Source organism: Bufo gargarizans, chromosome 11 (assembly GCF_014858855.1).
Source record: "Bufo gargarizans isolate SCDJY-AF-19 chromosome 11, ASM1485885v1, whole genome shotgun sequence".
Lineage (NCBI taxonomy): Eukaryota > Metazoa > Chordata > Amphibia > Anura > Bufonidae > Bufo > Bufo gargarizans.
Window position 1 is genome coordinate 71,392,132 of NC_058090.1, and position 24,950 is coordinate 71,417,081.

The following is a 24,950-nucleotide window of genomic DNA, read 5'->3' on the forward strand; positions in this document are numbered from 1 at the left end:
GCACCTCCCTCTTTCTCCTGTTAATGCATCTCCCTATACACCCAAGCATTCTGCTAGCATTTCCTGCTGCTCTATTACATTGTTTGCCTACCTTTAAGTCTTCTGAAATAATGACCCCTAAATCCCTTTCCTCAGATACTGAGGGTAGGACTGTATCACTGATTTTATATTCTGCTCTTGGGTTTTTACGCTCCAGGTGCATTATCTTGCACTTATCAACATTAAATTTTAGTTGCCAGATTTTTGACCATTCCTCTAGTTTTCCCAAATCCTTTTCCATTTGGTGTATTCCCCCAGGAACATTAACCCTGTTACAAATCTTTGTGTTATCAACAAAAAGACACACCTCACCATCGAGGCCTTCTGCAATTTCGCTGATAAAGATAGTAAACAATATGGGTCCCATATTGGTAACAAGACCATGGTCTGAATATACTCCATTCCCTCTGTTGTCTGTCCCTCAGCCACTGCCTTAATCCATTCAACAATATGGCAGTCCACGTACAGAATTATTCTACATAATTAAAAAACTAATCTTTATTCTATGATGGAATAACCTTTGGATGGTAATATATTTTCCTCAAAAAGCATTTTATATAAAAAAAATCAGATTTAATTGTATTTATATATTTTTTTTAAATCATTGATTTTTATCCACCCTGGTACATCTGTTTTCACATTGTCACTATGGGGTGCCGAATGATGGGGAAAACAACATTAATTTTATTTGATCACAGTGCTGCAACATAGCAATATGTGCAAAAGGGAAATGGTGAGAAGTGTTTCTGAATGTGTTGTATGTTAGAAGGTTCGCAAACAAAGTGTGTAAATGAACTTGATTATTTACAGTGATGAATTGCCAAAAAATTGTGATCAAAGTCTTTAAATATAGTTCAGGAAAAATGATGGAAACAAACCTAGTGGTAGTGTGATTAGAACTGTGTTTGCAGTTTACGTTTGTCATATGGACCAGGAAAGACCCCCTTTCACCTGTTCTTTTGATCAGGACATTATACAGTCCTGATCAAAAGTTTAAGACCACTTGAAAAATGGCAAAAAATCATATTTTACATTGTTGGATCTTAACAAGATTCCAAGTAGAGCTTCAACATGCAACAAGAAGAAATGGGAGTGAGACAAAACATTTTTGAGCATTCAATTAATTAAAAATAACAATTAAACTGAAACAAGCTGTTTTTCAGCTGATCCAAATTTTAGGACCACATGCCTTTTAAAATGACAAATCTGTGCAAAGATGTGGATTCATTGTCATTTTCTATCAGGTAGTCACACGTTGTGATGGCAAAGGCAAAAAAACTCTCCCTTTTTGAATATGGTCGGGTTGTTAAACTGCATAAGCAGGGTCTCTAACAGTGCGCCATCGCTGCTGAGGTGGGACGCAGGGTTATGGAACAAAAAAAGTCAAAAAAGAATTTCACCAGCACTGAGCCGGAGGATCCAATTGGCTGTCCGTCATGTCACTGGACGATCCTCGACCCAAATTTAGCCCCTTACTGGTGCTGACTGCAGCCCCATAACCATCAGACGGCATCTGACACTTAAGGGCTACAAAAACAAAAAAACGTCTTCAAAGACCTCGTCTCCTTGAATGCCACAGAACTGCTCATTTGGACTTTGCAAGAGAGCACCAAAGATGGGACATTCAAAGGTGGAAGAAAGTTTTGTTCTCTGATGAGAAAAAAATTTACACTGATGGTTTCCAACCTTACTGGCATGACAAACAGATTCCACCTGAGATGTTTTCTATGGGCCACAGTGGAGGGGGCGCCACAATGGTCTGGTGTGGTTTTTCATTCAGTGAAACAGTGGAGCTTCAGGAAGTGCAGTGGTGTCAAACGGCCGCTGGCTATGTCCAGGTGATGCAGAGAGCATTCCTCATGACTGAGGGCCCTCGTCTGTGTGGTAATGACTGGGTTTTTCAACAGGACAACGCTACAGTACACAGTGCCCGCAGGACAAGGGACTTCTTCCAGGAGAATAACATCACTCTTTTGGCCCATCCTGCGTGTTCCCCTGATCTAAATCCAATTGAGAACCTTTGGGGATGGATGGCAAGGGAAGTTTACAAAAATGGAAAACCGTTCCAGACAGTAGATGGCCTTTGTGCGGCCGTCTTCACCACTTGGAGAAATGTTCCCACTCACCTCATGGAAACGCTTGCATCAAGCATGCCGAAACAAATTTCTGAAGTGATAAACAATAACGGTGGAGCTACTCATTACTGAGTTCATGTTTGGAAGTTGGTTTTCTGTTTTGGGGGGGTTTAGAGGTTTTTTGGAGGTGTGGTCCTAAACTTTTGATCAGCTGAAAAACAGCTTGTTTCAGTTTATTTGTTGTTTTCATTAAATTGAATGCTCAAAAAATGTTTTGTCTCACTCCCATTTCTTCTTGTTGCATGTTGAACCTCTACTTGTTAAGATCCAGCCATGCCAAATATGATTTTTTTTTTTACCATTTTTCAAGTGATCTTAAACTTTTGATCAGGACTGTTATATTTTTGCCTTTATACTGGCATACAGGTCCTTCTAAAAAAAATTAGCATATTGTGATAAAGTTCATTATTTTCTGTAATGTACTGATAAACATTAGACTTTCATATATTTTAGATTCATTACACACAACTGAAGTAGTTCAAGCCTTTTATTGTTTTAATATTGATGATTTTGGAATACAGCTCATGAAAACCCCAAATTCCTATCTAAAAAAAATAGCATATCATGAATAGGTTCTCTAAACGAGCTATTAACCTAATCATCTGAATAAACTAATTAACTCTAAATACCTGCAAAAGATTCCTGAGGCTTTTAAAAACTCCCAGCCTGGTTCATTACTCAAAACTGCAATCATGGGTAAGACTGCCGACCTGACTGCTGTCCAGAAGGCCATCATTGACACCCTCAAGCAAGAGGGTAAGACACAGAAATAAATTTCTGAACAAATAGGCACCTCAGTGGGAAGGAAAAAGTGTGGCAGAAAACGCTGCACAACGAGAAGAGGTGACCGGACCCTGAGGAAGATTGTGGAGAAGGACCGATTCCAGACCTTGGGGGACCTGCGGAAGCAGTGGACTGAGTCTGGAGTAGAAACATCCAGAGCCACCGTGTACAGGCGTGTGCAGGAAATGGGCTACAGGTGCCGCATTCCCCAGGTCAAGCCACTTTTGAACCAGAAACAGCGGCAGAAGCGCCTGACCTGGGCTACAGAGAAGCAGCACTGGACTGTTGCTCAGTGGTCCAAAGTACTTTTTTCGGATGAAAGCAAATTTTGCATGTCATTCGGAAATCAAGGTGCCAGAGTCTGGAGGAAGACTGGGGAGAGGGAAATGCCAAAATGCCTGAAGTCCAGTGTCAAGTACCCACAGTCAGTGATGGTCTGGGGTGCCATGTCAGCTGCTGGTGTTGGTCCACTGTATTTTATCAAGGGCAGGGTCAATGCAGCTAGCTATCAGGAGATTTTGGAGCACTTCATGCTTCCATCTGCTGAAAAGCTTTATGGAGATGAAGATTTCATTTTTCAGCACGACCTGGCACCTGCTCACAGTGCCAAAACCACTGGTAAATGGTTTACTGACCATGGTATTACTGTGCTCAATTGGCCTGCCAACTCTCCTGACCTGAACCCCATAGAGAATCTGTGGGATATTGGGAAGAGAAAGTTGAGAGACACAAGACCCAACACTCTGGATGAGCTTAAGGCCGCTATCGAAGCATCCTGGGCCTCCATAACACCTCAGCAGTGCCACAGGCTGATTGCCTCCATGCCACGCCGCATTGAAGCAGTCATTTCTGCAAAAGGATTTCCGACCAAGTATTATGCATAACTGAACATAATTATTTGAAGGTTGACTTTTTTGTATTAAAAACACTTTTCTTTTATTGGTCGGATAAAATATGCTAATTTTTTTAGATAGGAATTTTGGGTTTTCCTGAGCTGTATGCCAAAATCATCAATAAAAGGCTTGAACTACTTCAGTTGGTGTGTAATGAATCTAAAATATATGAAAGTCTAATGTTTATCAGTACATTACAGAAAATAATGAACTTTATCACAATATGCTAATTTTTTTAGAAGGACCTGTATGTTGGAGGCATCCATTAGAGGTATACATCTGGAAATCTTCTCATGTATATACTGCAAATGCAGTGTGAATGCACCCTTACTACTAATTGATTTAGTGATTTTTTTTTTCTATTGTTGTAATCATTATTATTATTAACAGATATTCACTGAAGATCTCCCAGAAGTTGAAAACCTTCCCCGAAATCTTGTACTAGCATTTTTATTGGAAAACTTCAAACACCTTGCTATTCCTTATTTGGTAAGAAAGAAAAATGTATCTTTCTAATTCCCCTACATATGCAGCAAAAGAAAAATAATAGAAAGCGTGTTACATATTTAGACCATGTAAAGGTTATTTTATTATATCTCTGATGTATGTATACAACTGTTTACTAAAGCTCCTTTTTCTCAGTGGTGGTTTAGTAATCTGTATATTATAAATATTTCCTTGCTGTACTGTAATTCTGCTCTGCATGTAATAAATTCCAGCCGAGCATGTGATTGACATGTGTTTATACACAGAAGCAGCCAAGAATACTTTAAGGATCAATTAACACTTTGGAAAAATGAATCAATTTAGATACAATACATGTGTATGGGGTGTTCAAAACCCTATCCTCATGTAGCAGAAAAAGTAATTACCTCATAATAACCACTTTCACTAATGCTTTTGTCCCTTTCCACTGCTCCCTTAAAAGACCGTTGCTATTGCTCATCTGTCTCCTGCTAGGAAGACAGAGGGGCGGTCCTTCACACTGCATGCCTGCATTAAGCTTCAGAGTGAGGAGGCGTGTCTCTCAGTAATCCAATCTGATGGCTACAGCATGTTTGTATGTGACCTGAGGGAATGCTGTTTTGGCCTCAGATAGACTGGCAGAGGAGCCATCTTGAGAAGATCCTCATAATGTAGGATTCAAAACTGCCGTAACTAGGGAAAAAACGTAAGGAAAACAGTGGTAAGTGAAGAAACTAAAGATTGCTTTATGCATAATTCTGCTGCAGCAGTAACATATGCTAAAATAGTTTTTTTGATAAAAATATGACAGTTATCCTTTAATAACAGTTGTGAGTTGTGAATCCTCTTTAATGATCTATGTAGTAGTTCTATGGAACTTTAAGGAGTAACTGTCATTTCAGTGTTTTCCATAAATTTATAAATAGTACAGAGAAAGATCATTAAGTGTTCTGTTCTTGCATGGCAAGACCACTTACTGTTATCTCACATATATATTATTATAGCCAAATTTACCACCCTAACTCCTCCCACAGTTTTTACACTACATAGACAGTAATATACCGAAACGTGCAGATTGTTCCCGATTGGTATGCTATTGCAAATTATCTGCGTTTTTGTGGCGAAATTGGTCCCATATGAATGAATGGCGGAATGTTCAAAACTAGAGTGGGAGCTGACAAAAGCTAGAGTATGAGCTGAAAAATCAGGACATATTCAAGCCCACCTACACAAATCTTATATCAAAACGTTCAGCTATCCCTGCTGCCCCTAAAAATGTCCACGGCTAAGCAATAGTCCTCATAGTTTTCACAATATGACCATTTGTTTGCAACTCACGCCGCCCATTGACATTTATTGAAACTCCACTCTGGCCACCTCAAATTTGAAGGGCAATTTCTAAACTTCGTCTGTGCCTTCATTTTTTGTGACATACTATGCATCAAAATGTAGGTCTGGCTCTTGTGATTCTCGCAATATAAAGCACTTTGCTGTAGGATTTATAATTTTTAAACTAGAACAGTTTGAAGATGGCAACTGCCAATGAGGTGAGCAAGTTGGAGCAGTTTGTTTTTAACCGCTCTTCTCTGCCCTTGCTGTAGAGTCCGTTGCCATAACATTGGGACATGATTTCTAAACTGCCACCACTCCCTCATTTTCAAGCCCACCTACACAAATCGGCTGCTAATGTTTTTTATACATTTATGTTTTAATGTAACTGAAGCAGTTCGGGCAACAACATTGCAATTAAATGTGCTATATAAATAAATAGAAGTTGAAATCCATTTCTCACTCTATGAAGCTTGCCATGTGCACTTTTTAAATTTGATCAATCAATTGGTTAGTGTAATGTTTACTATCTTTACTCGCTCCAAACACTCCACACAGTTACTTTGCCCACTCCATAAAGTTACTCTGCCCAGTCCAACCTTTCCACAGTTACTCCAGGCACTCCAATCACACAACAGTTACTCAAGCCACTCCACCCAGTTACTCCGCCAACTCCAGTTGTAGACTACTGGTGGAGGCAAGAATACTTCACACAATTTCCCAGAAATTTTAGCTTTTCTAGTTACTTATACTCTTACAATACTCCTTTACTGTTCTCCTTCAATAACTCTCAATTAACTGCTGAAATGTGTCTTCTGTGAAGAATCAGATTACCTAGAAGTCTAAGGAGAAGCGAGGGGGTGGAAGGGATAGGCTATTGGAGACAGGCAGAGAAACTGCCACTGACTGCTGTTTGTAAGTGATTTAGTGTCTAACGTAACTGCTGGTTTTACATCTAAACTGCTCAGTACTGCTGCATAATGTCCTATATTACTGCTGTTTCTTCTGAGGTTGTGCTGCAGAAAGTTATTAGTAACATAATTTGTAAGGCTGAAAAAAGACACGCATCACTTAAGTTCAGCCTGCTATCCTGCGAAATTGACCCAGAGAATGGCAAAAAAAAAACAAAAAAAAAAAACATGAGGTAGAAATTCCTTCCCAACTTCAATCAGGCAATGAAAAAAATTCCCTAGGTCAACCACCCTTCTCCAGAATTCTTGTAACTGTAACTCATAATATTATTACACTCCAGAAATACATCCTTGGTCTTTTAGTAAGTTCATCATCACTTTCTCCTCTGGCAGAGATTTATATATTCTTATTGCTATTACAGTAAAGAACCCTGTTCTATCTTGGTGTAGAAAGCTTCTTTCTTCCAGACATGGAGGATTTCCCCTTGTCACGGTCACAGTCCTGGGTATAACTAGATCATGGTAGAGATTTCTGTACTGAGTACTAGTTTGTACTTACCAGCTCATAGTAAGCCTGAGAATTATAGAGCTTCCGTAGGGGGAAAAAAATGCTAAATGGCAGGTACAAGTCAGATTATGGCCATAAATGGCAGACACATAGCGTCTTTTTCTTGTAATTTACTTTGTATCTTTAAATGATTGATTGGCATTGTATCCTAATCATAGTTTGGGCATTAGGTTTTAAGCATTATCATTAAATATTATAGTTTTAAGGATCTTTTCTTTTTTTGTGGATTTAAATTTTGATTTATTAAGACTCATTTATCCTCTTGAAACATAGAAACATAGAATGTGTCGGCAGATAAGAACCATTTGGCCCATCTAGTCTGCTCAATGTACTGAATACTATGAATAGCCCCTGGCCCTATCTTATATGAAGGATGGCCTTATGCCTATCCCATGCATGCTCAAACTCCTTCACTGTATTTGCAGCTACCACTTCTGCAGGAAGGCTATTCCATGCATCCACTACTCTCTCAGTAAAGTAATACTTCCTGATATTACTTTTAAACCTTTGCCCCTCTAATATAAAACTATGTCCTCTTGTAGCAGTGTTTCTTCTTTTAAATATTCTCTCCTCTTTTACCTTGTTGATTCCCTTTATGTATTTAAAAGTTTCTATCATATCCCCTCTGTCTCGTCTTTCTTCCAAGCTATACATGTTAAGGTCCTTTAATCTTTCCTGGTAAGTTTTATTCTGCAATCCATGTACTAGTTTAGTAGCTCTTCTCTGAACTGTCTCCAAAGTATCAATATCCTTCTGGAGATATGGTCTCCAGTACTGCTCACAATATTCCAAATGAGGTCTCACTAGTGCTCTGTAGAGCGGCATGAGCACCTCTCTCTTTCTACTGTTAAAGGGTTTCTACCACCAGAAATACTGTTATGTAGCTGACTGACTATAGCGATTCGCTAATGTCAGCACTACATAACAGTATGTTTCTAACAGTTGTTCCTGCAGCCGTTTTTGTTAAAAACGTACTTTTATAGATATGCTAATGAGCCTCTAGGTGCTATGTTTGCGTCATTAGCACCTAGAGGGCTCCGTTCACTAACCATTTTAGCCGCCCATCGCGTCCCTCCAGCCCGCCCCGCTCCTGTTGATTGACGTGAAACTTCTCAGTATCGAGTACCAATTCCCGTGCCTGCGCCATGCGCTTCTTTGACAATTTTCTTTTTATTGAAAATCAAGTCAACAAAGCATACCACAACTGATTCAGTGACATAGACATTAGAGTACAGCGTATTCATTACAAGCAATATATTACTGCAGAATTACAGCTTGAAGGCATATATCACAACGCTGAATGTCCGCTTACAGAAAATAAAATTTGAAATGCTGTCAGATCCATAAGTAAGGCCAGCATGATCCTTTGTTCGAGCTCCATAGTTCAAAAAAGCATGCATGGCTCAATACGCCTACAGAATTGCGGTGTGGTAATCAGTTATAGAAACAGTAGAATGTAGGGGAAGAGGGGGGTGGGAAGAAACGGGAGTCAGGGTCAGGGCCTAGGGGAGAAGGAAATAGGGCAAAAGGGAAGGAGGGAACCATAGGGAGGAGAACAAGAACCATAACCCATCCATGCTACCTAGACATATGAAGCGTATCCAGTGTTTCTCAATCGTGGTACTTATTTCAGTAAACGCAGATGTAAGACTGATCGCTACCCACATGAAATTTTGCGGTAAGTACTCAGGTTGCTCGTAACCGACTCAAGTGAAGAACTGTCGCAGTACATCTGGAACTACTACTTGTGTAGAGTGTTTGCTACTTGACCCCCCTACACATAAACCAAGGGGTCCACATTTTCATATATTGGTTGTGATTCCTGTCCTCCCAACTCGCAAGCTCTTCCATGCGACATATGTGATCCACTTTATTCAGCCATGCCTCTACAGTGGGGGAGTCAGTGCATAACCAATGCTGTGGGATGAGCAATCTGGCCGCCTGGAGTAGATGTGTAGTCAGACACTTTCTGGAGGGCGAGAAAGAGGGAGTTGGGAGCCACAGGAGCACAAGGGTAGGAGGGACCTCTACGGTAACTCGTGTTATTTTCTGAATGGTGGACAAGACTCCCTCCCAAAAAGGGCGAATCTTCGGACAAAACAAAAAAATGTGGGATAACGTACCTGTGCTTTCCAGACACCTCCAACATTTGTCATCTTGTCTCATACCTCTAATATATAGTTGCTTCGGGGTCTGGTACCATTGGGTAAGAACCTTGTATGTGTGTCCTGAATCCTAGTACATCTAGAGAACCCGTGTGAGTGCGCATGCATACGCATAACATCCGTCTCATTCAATTCTATATTCAATTCAGTGGCCCAGTGCCTCACATATAGTGGCGTTCCAGGAGAGCGGGGACTGACCAAGGCCAAGTAGCACAGGGAGATCAGCTTGCGAGGGACGGTCTCAGACACCAACAGTTTCTCAAACCATGACTGTGTTGGTCGATGCCTATTATTCCCTATAAGTGGTTTAGAGACAGAGTTAAACTCAATCAGCTCCAAAAAATTGCAGGATTGCGTAAGGGAATGAAGCGGGTGTTCCCCAACCAGGTCCCCTGAGGACATGTTTAGGAATTCCTCTGTCTTAAATTTACGCACTTTGAGCCATATTGCTGCAACTTGTTTTGCTTTTGGGCGTGTGGCGAAAGGGAGGAGATCTGCTGGCATGGTAGGGGAGGGATTGTTCAGAAGATTATGCGCTTTATTCAGCTGTTGAATTACCGAGACCGTTCCTCCTAGCAACACTTGTGACCTAAGGTTAGAAGTATTAAGGCCCCAGAGACCTGCCCTCTGAACCGATGAAAGTTGAGCAAGCTCCAATTCACTACCCCATTATGGCATTTAGAGGCATGTAGTTGTATCCACCTTTTCAAGTGTATTGCTTGATAGTAAAGATGAGCATCTGGCAGCCCAAATCCCCCTGTGTTCCTCCTCTGTATCAGCCTACTATGGGCTATCCTAGCGGTCTCTCCCCCCCCCCCCCCCCTTACACAAGAATGTTCTAAACAGCTTTCTGACCTTACTGAAAAAGGACATAGGGAGAAAAATGGGCAGCATTTGAAGAACATATAGGAGTCTGGGCATGATGAAAGCTTTTAAAAGATACTTCCTACCCATCCAAGACACGTAAGGGACTTTGAGAGAGTGGAGTTGCGTCTGCATATCTTTAAGTAAGGGGCTATAGTTCAGAGAGAAGATCTGATCCAAACCTGCAGGTAGTTTGACCCCTTGGTAAGAGAGGTGAGAGTTCTGCCAAATGAACGGTGTTGTCTCCTTCAATACTGAGATCATTTTCTGTGGTGCTGAGACATTCATAGCCTCCGACTTCGTGTAGTTGGCTTTAAAATTGGAGATCCTCCCATATTGTTTAAAAAGGGATAGAAGATGCGGAAAGGCCTCGACAGGGTTGGTGAGCAGTACTAAAAGGTCATCCGCATACGCGGCAGTGACTAATTCGGAGGAGTTATCGTGGGCCTTAATACCTTTAATGCTGGGGTGTTCCCTAATTGCTTGCAGCAACGTCTCCATCACCATGATATACAAAGTGGGAGATAAAGGGCAACCCTGACGAGTCTCATTCGTAATTGGGAATGGTTGAGACAAAGTTCCATTTACTCTGATACGAGCACTGGGGTCGCTATATAGGGACATATTGGCGTCTTGGAACTTCTCAGGGATGCCAAATTTATGCAGTGTTTTCCTCATGTAGCTCCAACTCACCCTGTCGAAGGCCTTTTCCGCATCCACACCCAGTAGCACCAGTGGGATACCCTTATTTTTGGCCAGTTGCATTGCTGAGATCACTCTACATGAATTTTGACAGCCCTCTCGCCCGGGCACAAACCCTGACTGGTCAGGATGGATCAGCCTTGGTAGTAACGTGGCGATGCGCGAAGCTAGCACTTTGGCCCATACTTTAATATCCATATTAAGGAGCGAAATCGGTCTGTAGCTACCACACTGGTTGGGATCTTTCCCTGCTTTCAGCAGAATTGTGACCGTCGCCTCTAAGGATTGTTTGTGAAGGGTGGCCCCATCTAGCAAAGCATTATACCAAGTGGTCATGTGTGGGATTAAAGTAGCTGATAGTTTCTTATAATATCCCGCTGAGAACCCATCAGGTCCTGGACTCTTCCCTAAGGGCATGGAGCCCAAAATGCCGGCTAATTCCTCCCTGGTAACTGGTGTAAGGAGCTGCTCCCTCTCCTCAGCCTTGAGTGCAGGTAGTGTAAGGTTGGCCAGGAACGCTTCTGCTGCTAGTGCTACATCTACTTCTGTATCATTATCCGCACACGTTAGACCATAGAGTTTGCTATAAAACTGTTGGAATTCTATTGCAATGTCTGAAGTTTTATGTTTCAGTTGCCCCGACTTATCCATGATACCATGAATATAGGATGCATCTTTCTTCTGTTTAAGAAGCGAGGCCATGAGCCTAGTGCCTTTATCCCCATGAGCGTAGAAGCGGTATTGGGCACATTGGTAAGACTTAGCTTGGTCATAGTTGAGGTGGTCTTTCAGCTTTATTCTTGTCAGTTTAAGATCCTTTTGGGCCTCAATAGATTTAGACTTTTTATGTAGTGATTTCAGGGTCGAAATTTTCTCAAGTAAAGAATGGAAGGTTGCGAACCTCTCCTTCTTTTTCCTGCTGCCAAGAGCTATCAATTCGCCTCTGATGACAGTCTTGTGTGTTTCCCACACAGTGGCAATGGAAACGTCATCCGTGATGTTCTCCTGAAAAAACTGTTGCAATTTAGTCTCTATGTTACTCACCTCTTCAATATCATCCAACAGAGTCTCATTGAGCCTCCATTGTCTAGAGCGCTGAGGTAGATCTGAGAACACCACGGATGTCGTAACTGGGGCGTGGTCAGAAACTGTCATGGGATTAATGGTGGAGTTACTCACTAGCCCTGCGTGACAATTGGAAATAAAGATATAATCCAGCCTGCTATAGACCTTATGTGGGGCTGAGAAAAATGTGTAGTCCAGGTCAGTGGGATGGATCAATCTCCACGTGTCCAGTAACTGAGCCCCTGCTATGTGCTTATTTATTCTACTAAGAGCTAAATGGGTTAATTGTGAGGAATGGTCTGACGCATCTACCAATGGGTTCAGGGCAACATTAAGATCACCCCTACCAGCCACACGCCCTCTGCAAATGAAGTCAATGTATTCACGGTCGTTTTAAGCCATGGGCCTTGTCCCCTGTTAGGACTATGCAAATTTGCCAGCTTACCTTTTACAAACATGTATCGGCCTTCTGGATCAGCCAAAGAAGCAATGAGGGAGAAGGGAGTTCCCTTAGATATGGCGATCCCCGCACCCCTGGAAGCCTTGGCATGTGCGCTGATAAACCAATGCTGAAAATAGGATTGAGAGAGTTTAGGGATATGGCCCAATTTAAAATGTAATTCCTGAAAGAAGCAAATATCAGTGTGTTGCTTCTTCATAAGCCAGATCACTTGCGATCGTTTCTGAGGGGTGTTTAAACCCTGCACATTAAATGTGGAGCAATATACAGTAGCCATCAGTACATCAATTTACATGGAAACACATGTGCACTAAAGTATTGGATCATGGAGAGGTAAACTGGGTTAACATAACAGAGTGTAGAACTCAAAAGGAAGCTCAGGCGTTTTCCCGAGACAGGCGAGACCCTCTGCTGCCTCATCGCCAGCATGGACAGAATGTGCAGTGAGCCACATATGAGAAACCCGCATGAGGCGCGAAAACACCAGAACAGGGAATAGGGGCCTCCGGTGGCCAGGTGAAAGCAGGCCCACGTGTATAACATCAGTCGGCACTGCTCCCAGAACCACAATCTGGAACCCCCACCTCTATAAAGTGTGCACAGAAAATTACATATGTAATCTAATTAACCCCTTATTCAAATGTACGAGCCCATACAGATCAACACATTTGCAGTAGAACAAGAACCAGTGCAGTAATAACAACATCTCCCAATGTATTCAGGGGAACATATAGCACTGAGATAGCAGTAATGGCAGCTGCTTCGGTAGCTCTCGACCACCTGCCAACGAGCACCGGACTTAGTTAAGGTGCAACAGTCCTGCCAAACCAAAGGTGCTCCTGTAACAAACAGAACCTAGGAGGCCTTTGTGGAAGAAGGGAACATACGACCTGTAGCGACAGTTCAGGTGATTCTTTGTTTGGATCCCGAACCTTTTCTCGAGGGAACTCTGGAACATTCTGGAAGTTCTGGAAGCGGGACTCCAGTGTCCGCCGAGGGCAGCCATGATGGTATATCTTGTGGTGTAGTGTTAAGCAACTCCCATGCCGCCGGCAGATCACTGGGAATCTGTATAGTGCACCTCCTCCCATCTTTAGAAAATGTAAGGCCAAAAGGGAAGAGCCATTTGAACGGAATTCTGTTTAGCTTCAGGATTTCTGTAACCGGGCGCAGGGCTCTCCTCTTGCTCAATGTAGAAGGCGCGAGGTCCTGGAATAACAGGATTTTAGATCCGTCATGTTTAATGTCCCCTTTTTCTCTCGCAGCCTTAAACAATGCCGCTGTGTCCGTGTATCGCAGGAGACCACAGACCACATCACGAGGGGGGTCCCCCTCTTTAGGTTTGGGGCGTAAACCAGCGATGAATGCGCTCGATTGCGACCGTAGAAGCGCTCTCTGGGCCTAGTAGGGATTCAAAGATGACGGCCGCAGCCGCAGGCAGCTCTTCATGGGACACAGTCTCCGGTAGGCCTCTAAACCGCACATTTTTCCGCCGGCTCATGTTTTCCTGATCTTCTATCAGGGCGTATGCATGATCCAGGGAGGACAGGTATGCGGAGGAGTTATCGTCCAGCGTGCGGGCATGTTCTAAAATGGCTCCCTGTGTTTGCTCAAGTCTCTCGACTCTATGGCCGATATGCTTCACGTCCTTCTTAATCTCATTCAGTTCCTGCATCACCGGGAACAATGCCGATGTGAGTGCTTGTTGTAGGAACTTTTTGGAGATAGGCTCTGGTGCCTCTGCTTGTGAGCTCAGGGATCCCTCTGTGTAAGGGCTGTCAGCTCTCTCGGCATCTTCAATGCCCTCATCTGGGTCTGTCGGCGCCATCTTAGGCCGCTCTGATGCCTGAGCTGTAGATCTCTTTTTAAAGTACTTCTCCATATCGGAGGGTCCTCTATCTTGCTTGGGGGGTTCAGTCTTGTCTTTGGGCAAGTATCTGCCAACTTTTCCCATCTTAGCTCAATTAGGGTGCAAAATAAACCACTTTATAGGGTTGTGGAGAGGAGAGCTCTCTTCACATGTGGCCGATCAGGACGCCCCTCAAGCTCCGCCCCTTGCGCCGTGTGCGCTTCAGTATTCGGCGCAGTGAGTGAATGCCGCGCTCCTGGTGCCAGCTTCCTCATTGTAACGTAGTTGGCGCATGCGCAGTGAGGAAGCCGGCACCGGGAGAATACAGAAGCGCACAGCGCAGGCGTGGGAATTGGTACTCGATACTGAGAAGTTTCACGTCAATCAACAGGAGCGGGGCGGGCTGGAGGGACGCAATGGGCGGCTGAAATGGTTAGTGAACGGAGCCCTCTAGGTGCTAATGACGCCCACATAGCACCTAGAGGCTCATTAGCATATCTATAAAAGTACGTTTTTAACAAAAACGGCTGCAGGAACTACTGTAAGGGCTCTTTCACACCTGCGTTCTTTTCTTCCGGCATAGAGTTCCGTCGTCGGGGCTCTATGCCGGAAGAATCCTGATCAGTTTTATCCTAATGCATTCTGAATGGAGAGAAATCCGTTCAGGATGCATCAGGATGTCTTCAGTTCCGGACCGGAACGTTTTTTGGCCGGAGAAAATACCGCAGCATGCTGCGCTTTTTGCTCCGGCCAAAAATCCTAAAGACTTGCCGCAAGGCCGGATCCGGTATGAATGCCCATTGAAAGGCATTGATCCGGATCCGGCCTTAAGCTAAACGTCATTTCGGCGCATAGCCGTTTCCGATGTTTAGCTCTTTCTGAATGGTTACCATGGCTGCCGGGACGCTAAAGTCCTGGCAGCCATGGTAAAGTGTAGTGGGGAGCAGTATACTTACCGTCCGTGCGGCTCCCGGGGCGCTCCAGAGTGACGTCAGGGCGCCCCAAGCGCATGGATCACGTGATCGCATGGCACGTCATCCATGCGCATGGGGCGCTCTGACGTCATTCTGGAGCGCCCCGGGAGCCGCACGGACTGTAAGTATACTGCTCCCCCGCTCCCCACTACTACTATGGCAACCAGGACTTTAATAGCGTCCTGGCTGCCATAGTAACACTGAAAGCATTTTGAAGACGGATCAGTCTTCAAATGCTTTCAGTTCACTTGCGTTTTTCCGGATCCGGCGTGTAATTCCGGCAAGTGGAGTACACGCCGGATCCGGACAACGCAAGTGTGAAAGAGGCCTTAGAAACATACTGTTATGTAGTGCTGACTTTAGCGAATCGCTAATGTCAGTCAGCTACATAACAGTATTTCTGGTGGTAGAAACCCTTTAATACCTCTCTCTATTTACCCAAGCATTCTTCTAGCATTTCCTGCTACTCTATGACATTGTCTGCCTACCTTTTAAGTCTTCTGAAATAATGACCCCTAAATCCCTTTCCTCAGATACTGAGGTTAGGACTGTATCACTGATTTTATATTCTACTCTTGGGTTTTTACGCCCGAGGTGCATTATCTTGCACTTATCAACATTCAATTTTAGTCTATATATACGTAAATGAGACACATAGCGTCTTAGCCTAAAAAATTTACTGAAATGACATTTACACTTAAAAGAGCACAAAGGAAATAGCTTGATATCCTTATATCGAGGATGATTTTCGTCTGTGTCTTGGACATGGACAAATATCCAAACACTTGTGCAATCATCATAAATTGGTGATGAGAGTAGCCAAACTGATAAAACACTTGTTGTTCATGTGAATAATAATTTATGTGACCATAACAATAATTGTTGATCTTTATGAAATTAACCCGAACCCTAACCTTATTATACGCTGAACTTGAACACAGAAGTTCGTACATCCCTACTAGTGAGCAGAATCTTTTGTTTTCTCCGTGTGCAATCTATGGGAGACACTTTAGCAGCTAGTTTTGACCCACTATCAGAAGGACAACTAACCATGATGGAGATGCAGTCCAGGATACAAGTCAAAAAAAAGTCCAGAAGCAGCGATATGACCCATATACACACAGCAGTTAATTCTGTAAAGTCATCTGAAAATGTAGGCACACTTTTGTAATTAATAATAGGTTGCTTACCGCAATTGTATTGCTAGTTGCTAATATGAATATTTGATTGTGTAAAATGGGCGTGTGCCATTGTGTTAAAAACTATAATTTCAGTTTAACTCTTTGTGTTTTGTTTTTCTTTCCAGGAACACATTATACTTACCTGGGAGGATCGGGGCCCTGAATTTCACAACTGCCTTATCAAGTTGTATTGCGAGAAGGTGCAGACTCTCATGCAAGCTATAGGTACTTGCAGGGCTGGCTCCAGGATCATGTGGGCCCTTGAGCGATAAATCCCAGTGGGCCCCCTTGAGGCATTTTTTTACATTTATATGTCCCTTGGCACATACCGTGGCTCCCACATGGTATAATGACCCCCACTGACCCCTATACAGTATAATGACCCCTTTTGGCCCTTCACACAGTATAATGACCCCCAAATGCCCCCACACACACAGTATAATGACCCCCAGTGGACCCACACACAATATAATCACCCAACAGTGGCCCTCTATTCAGAATATTGACCCCCAGTCGCCCCCATTCAGAATAGTTGCCCCCACACTGGGGGTTATACTGTATGGAGGGGGCACTGGGGGCCATTATACTGTATGGTGGTCACTGTGGGATATTGTATTGAATGGGTGCTCTGGTGGTCATCATACTGAATGATGGGTAATTGGTGATCATTATACTAAATGGGGACCTCACAGTGTAATGACCCCCCAGTGGCCGGGCCTGGAGGAGAGAAGGAGCTGTGCAGTGATGTAGCTAGAACTGACTGGGGCCCACAGCAAATTTTAGTACGTCGCCCGCAAATCCCCCCCCCCCCCTATCGGTTTGATGTATATAAATGTGCAGCACGCCACGTTTTTGTATCCTGAAGAGTCCAGTAAAAAATGCATAAGTTAACATATATGTTTTTTTTACAATGGAACTCTATGGTGAACGACGGACGCCACTGTATGGCATCAGTCTGAGGCATCTGTTATTAATGTATACATTTTTGGTATACATTAAACAGATGGCAAAAATGTGATGTGAACCCAGCCTTAGTGTCAGAATAAGCACCAGTACAGAGCGGAGCAGCGGGGCGGAGAGGGAAGGCCGCCATGTATTGACAGAGCGCTACCTGGTCCTGGTGGTCAGGGGTGAGGATGGTGTCTCCCAAGGATCATTTATCTATTTTGGAAATACAGGGTGCAGTATAATACACTAGAATCCCTATACTATAAAGATATTAACCCTACCCTGGAATAATAATACAATAATACAATTAGGGGTTCATTTATTAAATAGAAATACGTCTATATTAGGCGTATTTCTGACACAGATTGTGGTGAAAAGTTCCTTAGCACCGCAATCTGCAACTTTTCCCCACTCATGCCAAGTATTGGGCCTGTCAGTGTCCCTTTAACCTTTGTACATGTTTGGGCTGCTTTTACAAGCTCTGCTCCACACCTTAATTACCCTGAAATAAATAAGCTGCAATATTTAGTATATCTTAATTCCACCTTTATTACTTTCGGAATGTTTTGTAGGTTCCACATGCAATGAAGAGGTTGTAAGTGTTCCTGCAGGCTCAGAAAAGGGGGAGCTGGGACAATTTCGCACAAAATTGCTAAATTTCCTGGAAATTTCAAACTGTTATCAGCCAGAGTTTCTGATCAGTGATTTTCCATTTGATGGTGAGTTCATCATGGTGGCTTATATTGTATGCAAACTGAAGGACCCATTAAATATATTTTATGTATAACATTATCTTTTTTTTTTTTTTTTGCAGGGCTGCTGGAGGAAAGAGCATTACTCTTGGGTCGAATGGGCAAGCACGAACAGGCTCTGTTTATTTATGTGCATATCCTGAAAGATACTAACATGGCAGAACAGTAAGTAGACAAACGTAAACCAATGGTGCTTAAAATCACAAGTATTAAATCCTTTGAACTCCATTAAGACATGTGCATCTTTGAACATGTTCCCATTTACTTTAATAGCTACTGTACATGAATAGTCCTGAAGCTGTTTGGACTGTATGCAGAATGCTGCAGCCCATATTGAGAACTGATCAGGGGTATAGTCTAATATACTAGCTCCAATAGTAAATATTTTTCTTGTTCATACTTCATATCATTGATGGACACAAGCACCATGGGTATAGACAAAGTTGACAGTGAAAGGCATGTTAGGGTAACAGATGGTGTCTTCTATTTACTGAATGTCACACCTGGGTTGGATTTTTTAACAATTTATTCTTGGTTCTTTTTTGCACTTATTATTACTTGTGGCAAACTGTGTTTTTCACAATTTCATTCTTTTACCATACCTGAGCTAATTGTAGCTATTTTTTGTAGGGGAAGTGATAATGACCATTTTTGTAACATACTTTACTTACTGAAATTGTATATTTCTCAAAAAAAAAATTCTGAAGGGGCCCATTTTTAGCTTCCTGTCTTCTATTTCTTGAACTGCGAATATGCGCTTCAGATTGACTGCTGCTGCCCTCACTGAATCTCTCCTATCCTATATAGCCCTAAACCTGGTTTTATATATATATATATATATATATATATATATAGTCAGGTCCATTAATATTGGGACATCGACGCAGTTCTAACATTTCTGGCTCTATACACCACCACTATAAATTTGAAATGAAACAAACAAGATGTGCTTTAACTGCAGACTATCAGCTTTAATTTGAGGGTATTTACATCCAAATCAGGTGAACGGTGTAGGAATTACAAAAGTTCGCATATGTGCCTCCCACTTGTTAAGGGACCAAAAGTAATAGGACAATTGGCTTCTCAGCTGTTCCATGGTCAGGTGTGTGTTATTCCCTCATTATTCCAATTACAATGAGCAGATAAAAGGTCCAGGGTTTCAAGTGTGGTATTTCCATTTGCAATCTGTTGCTGTCAGCTCTCAAAATGAGATCCAAAGAGCTGTCACTATCAGTGAAGCAAGCCATCATTAGGCTGAAAAAACAAAACCAATCAGAAAGATAACAAAAACATTAGGCGTGGCCAAAACAACAGTTTGGAACATCCTTAAAAAGAAGTATTGCATCGGTGAGCTCAGCAACACCAAAAGACTCAGAAGACCACGGAAAAAAACTGTGGTGGATGACCGAAGAATTATTTCCAGAGTGAATACAGAGGGTTCACCACAAGATGTAAACCATTGGTGGGCCTCAAAAACAGGAAGGCCAGAATAAAGTTTGCCAAACGACATCTAAAAAAGCCTTCACAGTTCTGGAACAACATCCTATGGACAAATGAGACCAAAATCAACTTGTACCAGAATGATGGGAAGAGAAGAGTATGGAGAAGGAAAGGAACTGCTCATGATCCTAAGCATACCACCTCATCAGTGAAGCATGGTGGTGGTAATGTCATGGCGTGGACATGTATTACCCCTGAAATCTCTAGACCCGGGATATACCCCCTATAGACCTAGCTCCGATAGTCTGGAGCCTGGCCACATAAGAGCCTACTGTCCTCATCGGGGCGAACCCATGGATACTAACTATGGCTACCGCCACTTCTTTTATGCCAGGAAGCTGTGTGCAACAGATACCCTATACTATAGACAATAGCCTCCTGTGCCAGGTGGAAGTGGGAGACACTCTGGCAGTAGCTTTACTGGACTCAAGGAGTCTGGTGTCCCTGGTAAGGGCTTCCCTGGTGCAGCCCGCCGAGTATACTGGCCGAAAAGTCGTGGTCGTGTGCATCCATGGAGACTTAAAGGACTATCCCACCGCCCTGGGATAGTCCACTCTGTCCACTGTGGCTGGCAGGTGGACCCACGAGGTGGCCGTCACCATCAATTTACATTATGAACTTTATAATTGGGAGAGACTTCCCGGGTTTCCTGGCACTGTGGCCTGTTAAGAAAGTTACCGATACCCTTGAGAGTAGCGTAACCCCAGTAGAGTGGCCTTGCTCAGAGGGGAGGCCAGAACCATGGGAACCTGAGACCAAAGGGCCAGCGGTAGGGGTGGCCGCCACTTCTGTGGAAGAGGGGGAGACAACCTCGCTGAGTGTAATGGTGGGAGACGTGGAGGATTTTCCTCCGGGTCCTGAGTTGGCAGACCTCAACGTCTCCGGGGAAAATTTCGGTACAGCACAGCACTGGGAGCCAACACTATCTCGGGCCTGGGAAAATGTTGTAATAGTTGATGGTGAACCTCAACAACCGGGGGCCAAGTTGAACTTTTCCCATTTTTTTTGTTTCATCAAAAGATGCTGTATCAGGTAAACCAACTACGGGGTGAGCATGTTGAACAGCTGGTGGTGCCCAAGGCCTATCGCAAGCTCGTGTTGGAGCTAGCACACCAACATGTTTTTGGGGGACACATGGGATGGCAGAAAACGCAAGGACCAGATACTACAGCGGTTTTACTGGCCCGGTGTGTTCAGAGAGTTGGAAGAATTTTGTAAGTCTTGCCACAAGTCTTGCCACACCTGCCAGATAACTAGCCCCCAGCCACATTTCCATATTCCCCCGGTACCTGTCCTGATTATCGAGGTTCCGTTCAAGCGAATCGCTATAGATCTCATAGGCCCAGTACCGAAGTCTGCTAGAGGGCATCAACACATCTTGGTCGCCCTAGACTATGCCACTCGGTACCTAGAAGGCCGTGCCCCTGCGACATACATCGGCCACACTCCTAGAGAAGGATTTAATAGAGATGTTTTCCCAAGTGGGGCTACCTAAGGAGGTTCTGACCGACCAAGGGGTCCCTTTTATGTCAAAGGTCATGAGGGAACTCTGTAAATTATTGCACATAAAACAGCTACGGACATCCGTTTATCATCCGCAAATGGACGGTCTGGTAGAAAGGTTTAATTAAACATTAAAAAACATGTTAAAAAGAGTGGTGTCTAAGGATGGGAGGGGATTGGGACCTTCTTCTGCCCTATCTCATGTTCGCTGTGCGAGCGGTGCCCCAGGCTTCTACTGTGTTCTTGCCATTCGAGCTGCTATATGGCCGACATCCTCGCAGTCTGTTGGACATAGCCAAAGAGGCGTGGGAACATCAACCCCCACCATATAAAAGTGTAATTAAATATGTCACCCAGATGCAAGAGCAGATGGAGATAGTGTTGCCGCTTGTTAGGGAACAAATAGAGGAAGCCCAGCGAGCCCAGAGTATGGTCTATAATCGTCAAGTTCGGGCCCAGATCTTTAACCTGGGAGATCGGGTTTTGGTTATTGTACCGACGGTCAACAGTAATTTCCTAGCTAGGTTGCAGGGACCCTATGAAGTAATCCAAAAAGTTGGTGAGGTAAACTACAAGGTAAACCAGCCAGGGCGGCGGAGCAGGCGTTCCATGTGGATTTACTGAAACCTTGGAAAGATAGGAAAACCAGTACAGATGACAGGCCGCGGCCAGGTTTTCTAGGGGAAGAGGTTCCAGCCCCACAGTCTGATACAAGGGAAGTAGTTGCCACAGGGAGTTTGTCAGCAGGAACACGGACATGTTTGCAGACGTCCCTGGACGCACTACTATCATCCAACATGACATTGTCACTGAGCCTCAGGCCAGAGTCCGGTTGAAACCATACCGGGTACCGGAGGCTCGACCACAAGCCATCTCGGAAGTAGTACAGCTAATGCTACAACTAGAAGTCATTGAGGAGTCCAAAAGTGAATGGGCCAGTCCAATAGTCTTAATTCCCAAGCCAGACGGAAAATTACGGTTCTGTAACTATTTCCACAAACTAAATGAGATTTCCAAATTTGATGCGTATCACATGCCTCGGGTGGATGAGCTTATTGTGAGGTTAGGCCAAGCCCGGTATTTTTCTGTTTAGGACCTCACCAAAGGGTAATAGCAGGTACCCTTAACGGAGGCTGCCAAATTGAAAACTGCCTTCATCACACCAGAGGGGCTGTATCAGTATAAGGTGTTACCCTTTTGTCTGCACGGTGCCCCCGCCACCTTTTAACGGCTCATGGACATTGTGCTGCGTCCACACTGTCGATACGCTTCGGCTTACCTGGACCATATTGTCATCCACAGTACCGACTGGGAAAGTCTGTAGTGTACTCCCTTTGAAAGGCTGGACTAACAGCTAGCCCATAAAAATGGGCGACAGGGTTAAAGGAGACGAAATACCTAGGGTATGTCATTGGGCACGGAGTCATCAAACCCCAAGTGAACAAAATAGAGGCGATACGGAATTAGCCCCGACCTGTCACTACTAGGCAAGTAAAGTCGTTCCTGGGAATGGTGGGATATTATATGAGGTTTTTCCCCACTTTGCTACAGTGGCCACACCCTTGACAGGGCTCTTGAAGGGACGCAAGTCAGTGATGGTTCACTGGGATGATCAGGCGGAAAAGGCGTTCTCCGCTTTGAAGTCGGCCCTGTGTGGTTCCCCGGTTTTGGTGATGCCCGACTTCAAAAGGGAGTTTATAGTACAGACTGATGCCTCCATTGTCATTGATGGTAGGTACAGTCATGTGAAAAAATTAGGACACCCTTTGAAAGCATGTGGTTTTTTGTAACATTTTTAATACAAGGTTATTTCATCTCCGTTTCAACAATACAGAGAGATTAAAGTAATCCAACTAAACAAAGAAAACTGAAGAAAAGTCTTTTCAAGATCTTCTGTAAATGTCATTCTACAAAAATGCCTATTCTAACTGAGGAAAAAGATAGGACACCCTCACATGTATTCCCTCTTAAATTGGCTCAGATCTCACACAGGTATATCACACCAGGTGCACATAATTAGTAGATCGTTACTCTGCATGTTGAATGAGGCTTGCCCTATTTAAACCTCAGACATTTAGTTTGGTGTGCTCCTGACTGTTGAAGTGAGAGTGAGCACCATGGTGAGAGCAAAAGAGCTGTCAGAGGACTTCAGAAAAAAGATTGTAGCAGCCTATGAGTCTGGGAAGGGATTTAAAAAGATCTCAAAAGATTTTGAAATCAGCCATTCCACTGTCCGGAAGATAGTCTACAAGTGGAGGGCTTTCAAAACAACTGCCAACATGCCCAGGACTGGTCGCCCCAGCAAGTTCACCCCAAGAGCAGACCGCAAGATGCTAAAAGAGGTCTCCAAAAACCCTAAAGTGTCATCTCGAGAACTACAGCAGGCTCTGGCTACTGTTGATGTAGAAGTACATGCCTCTACAATCAATAAGAGACTGTACAAGTTTAACTTGCATGGGAGGTGTGCAAGGAGGAAACCTTTGCTTTCCAAGAGAAACATCGAGGCCAGACTGACATTTGCCAGAGATAAAGTTGACAAAGACCAGGACTTCTGGAATAATGTTCTTTGGACAGATGAGTCCAAAATTGAATTATTTGGACACAACAGCAGAGGACATGTTTGGCGTAAACCAAACACAGCATTCCAAGAAAAGAACCTCATACCAACTGTGAAGCATGGAGGTGGAAGTGTCATGGTTTGGGGCTGCTTTGCTGCAGCAGGACCTGGTCAGCTCACCATCATAGAATCCACGATGAATTCTACTGTGTATCAGAAGGTGCTTGAAGAACATGTGAGACCATCAGTTAGAAAATTAAAGCTGAAGCGGAACTGGACCATGCAACATGACAATGACCCAAAACATACTAGTAAATCAACCAAAGATTGGCTGAAAAAGAAGAAATGGAGAGTCCTGGAATGGCCAAGTCAAAGTCCAGATTTGAATCCCATTGAGATGCTGTGGGGTGACTTGAAAAGGGCTGTACGTGCAAGAAACCCCTCAAACATCTCACAGCTGAAAAAGTTCTGCATTGAGGAGTGGGGTAAAATTTCCTCAGACCGATGTCGAAGACTGGTAGATGGCTACAAGAACCGTCTCACTGCAGTTATTTCAGCCAAAGGAGGTAACACTCGCTATTAGGGGCAAGGGTGTCCTATCTTTTTCCTCAGTTAGAATAGGCATTTTTGTAGAATGACATTTACAGAAGATCTTGAAAATACTTTTCTTCAGTTTTCTTTGTTTAGTCGGATTACTTTAATCTCTCTGTATTGTTGAAACGGAGATGAAATAACCTTTTATTAAAAATGTTACAAAAAACCACATGCTTTCAAAGGGTGTCCTAATTTTTTCACATGACTGTATGTGTCACAGAGGTTCCTGGCCTTGGTGAAGTAAGAGACGGTATTTTCATGTATCAGCAGCAGCTAATGCTGATTGACACTGTTGCTATTTAATATGGCTGTAAATGGCTGATTCGGGGTGGCTCTTATTGGAAGTAGTCAAAGTTCTTGGTGGGTGACTACTGCCCACATTCCCGGACGGGTTTTGACAGCACCTGGCTATCCTTAAAAAGACAGCTGGGCTTAGCAGCAGAGAACACCCTGTGTGTTGTGATCTGAGCCCTGTGCTGGGCTTAAAAGGTGAGACCTGTGTGTTGGGAGAGCAGGCCACCTAAAGCCTGCATTTAGACTGCTGGAGGCAGAACTGCCGACAAGGTGACGTTTTTGGTTGTGCATGAACTTTCTACTCGGTGTGAACAAACACCGACCCTTCAAAGAGTGTTTTTTGTTTGACCTTGTGTGTGAATAAACATGGACATTTGAATTACGAGCTTGTACTTTGCCTCTGTACTGCACCCGCTTAT

General features: G+C 43.6%; 1 protein-coding gene across 2 annotated transcripts in view; it reads left to right on the plus strand.

Annotated features, from left to right (window-relative positions):
• The window catches only part of VPS39 (VPS39 subunit of HOPS complex), a 251,793-nt gene that overhangs the window by 179,981 nt on the left and 46,862 nt on the right, over nucleotides 1-24,950 (plus strand). For both annotated transcript variants that reach the window (XM_044271213.1, XM_044271214.1), the window contains exons 17-20: nucleotides 4,241-4,339; nucleotides 16,509-16,608; nucleotides 17,904-18,050; nucleotides 18,146-18,248. In XM_044271213.1, coding sequence (XP_044127148.1) covers nucleotides 4,241-4,339; nucleotides 16,509-16,608; nucleotides 17,904-18,050; nucleotides 18,146-18,248 — 449 coding nt within the window. The remainder of the gene's footprint in view (nucleotides 1-4,240; nucleotides 4,340-16,508; nucleotides 16,609-17,903; nucleotides 18,051-18,145; nucleotides 18,249-24,950) is intronic.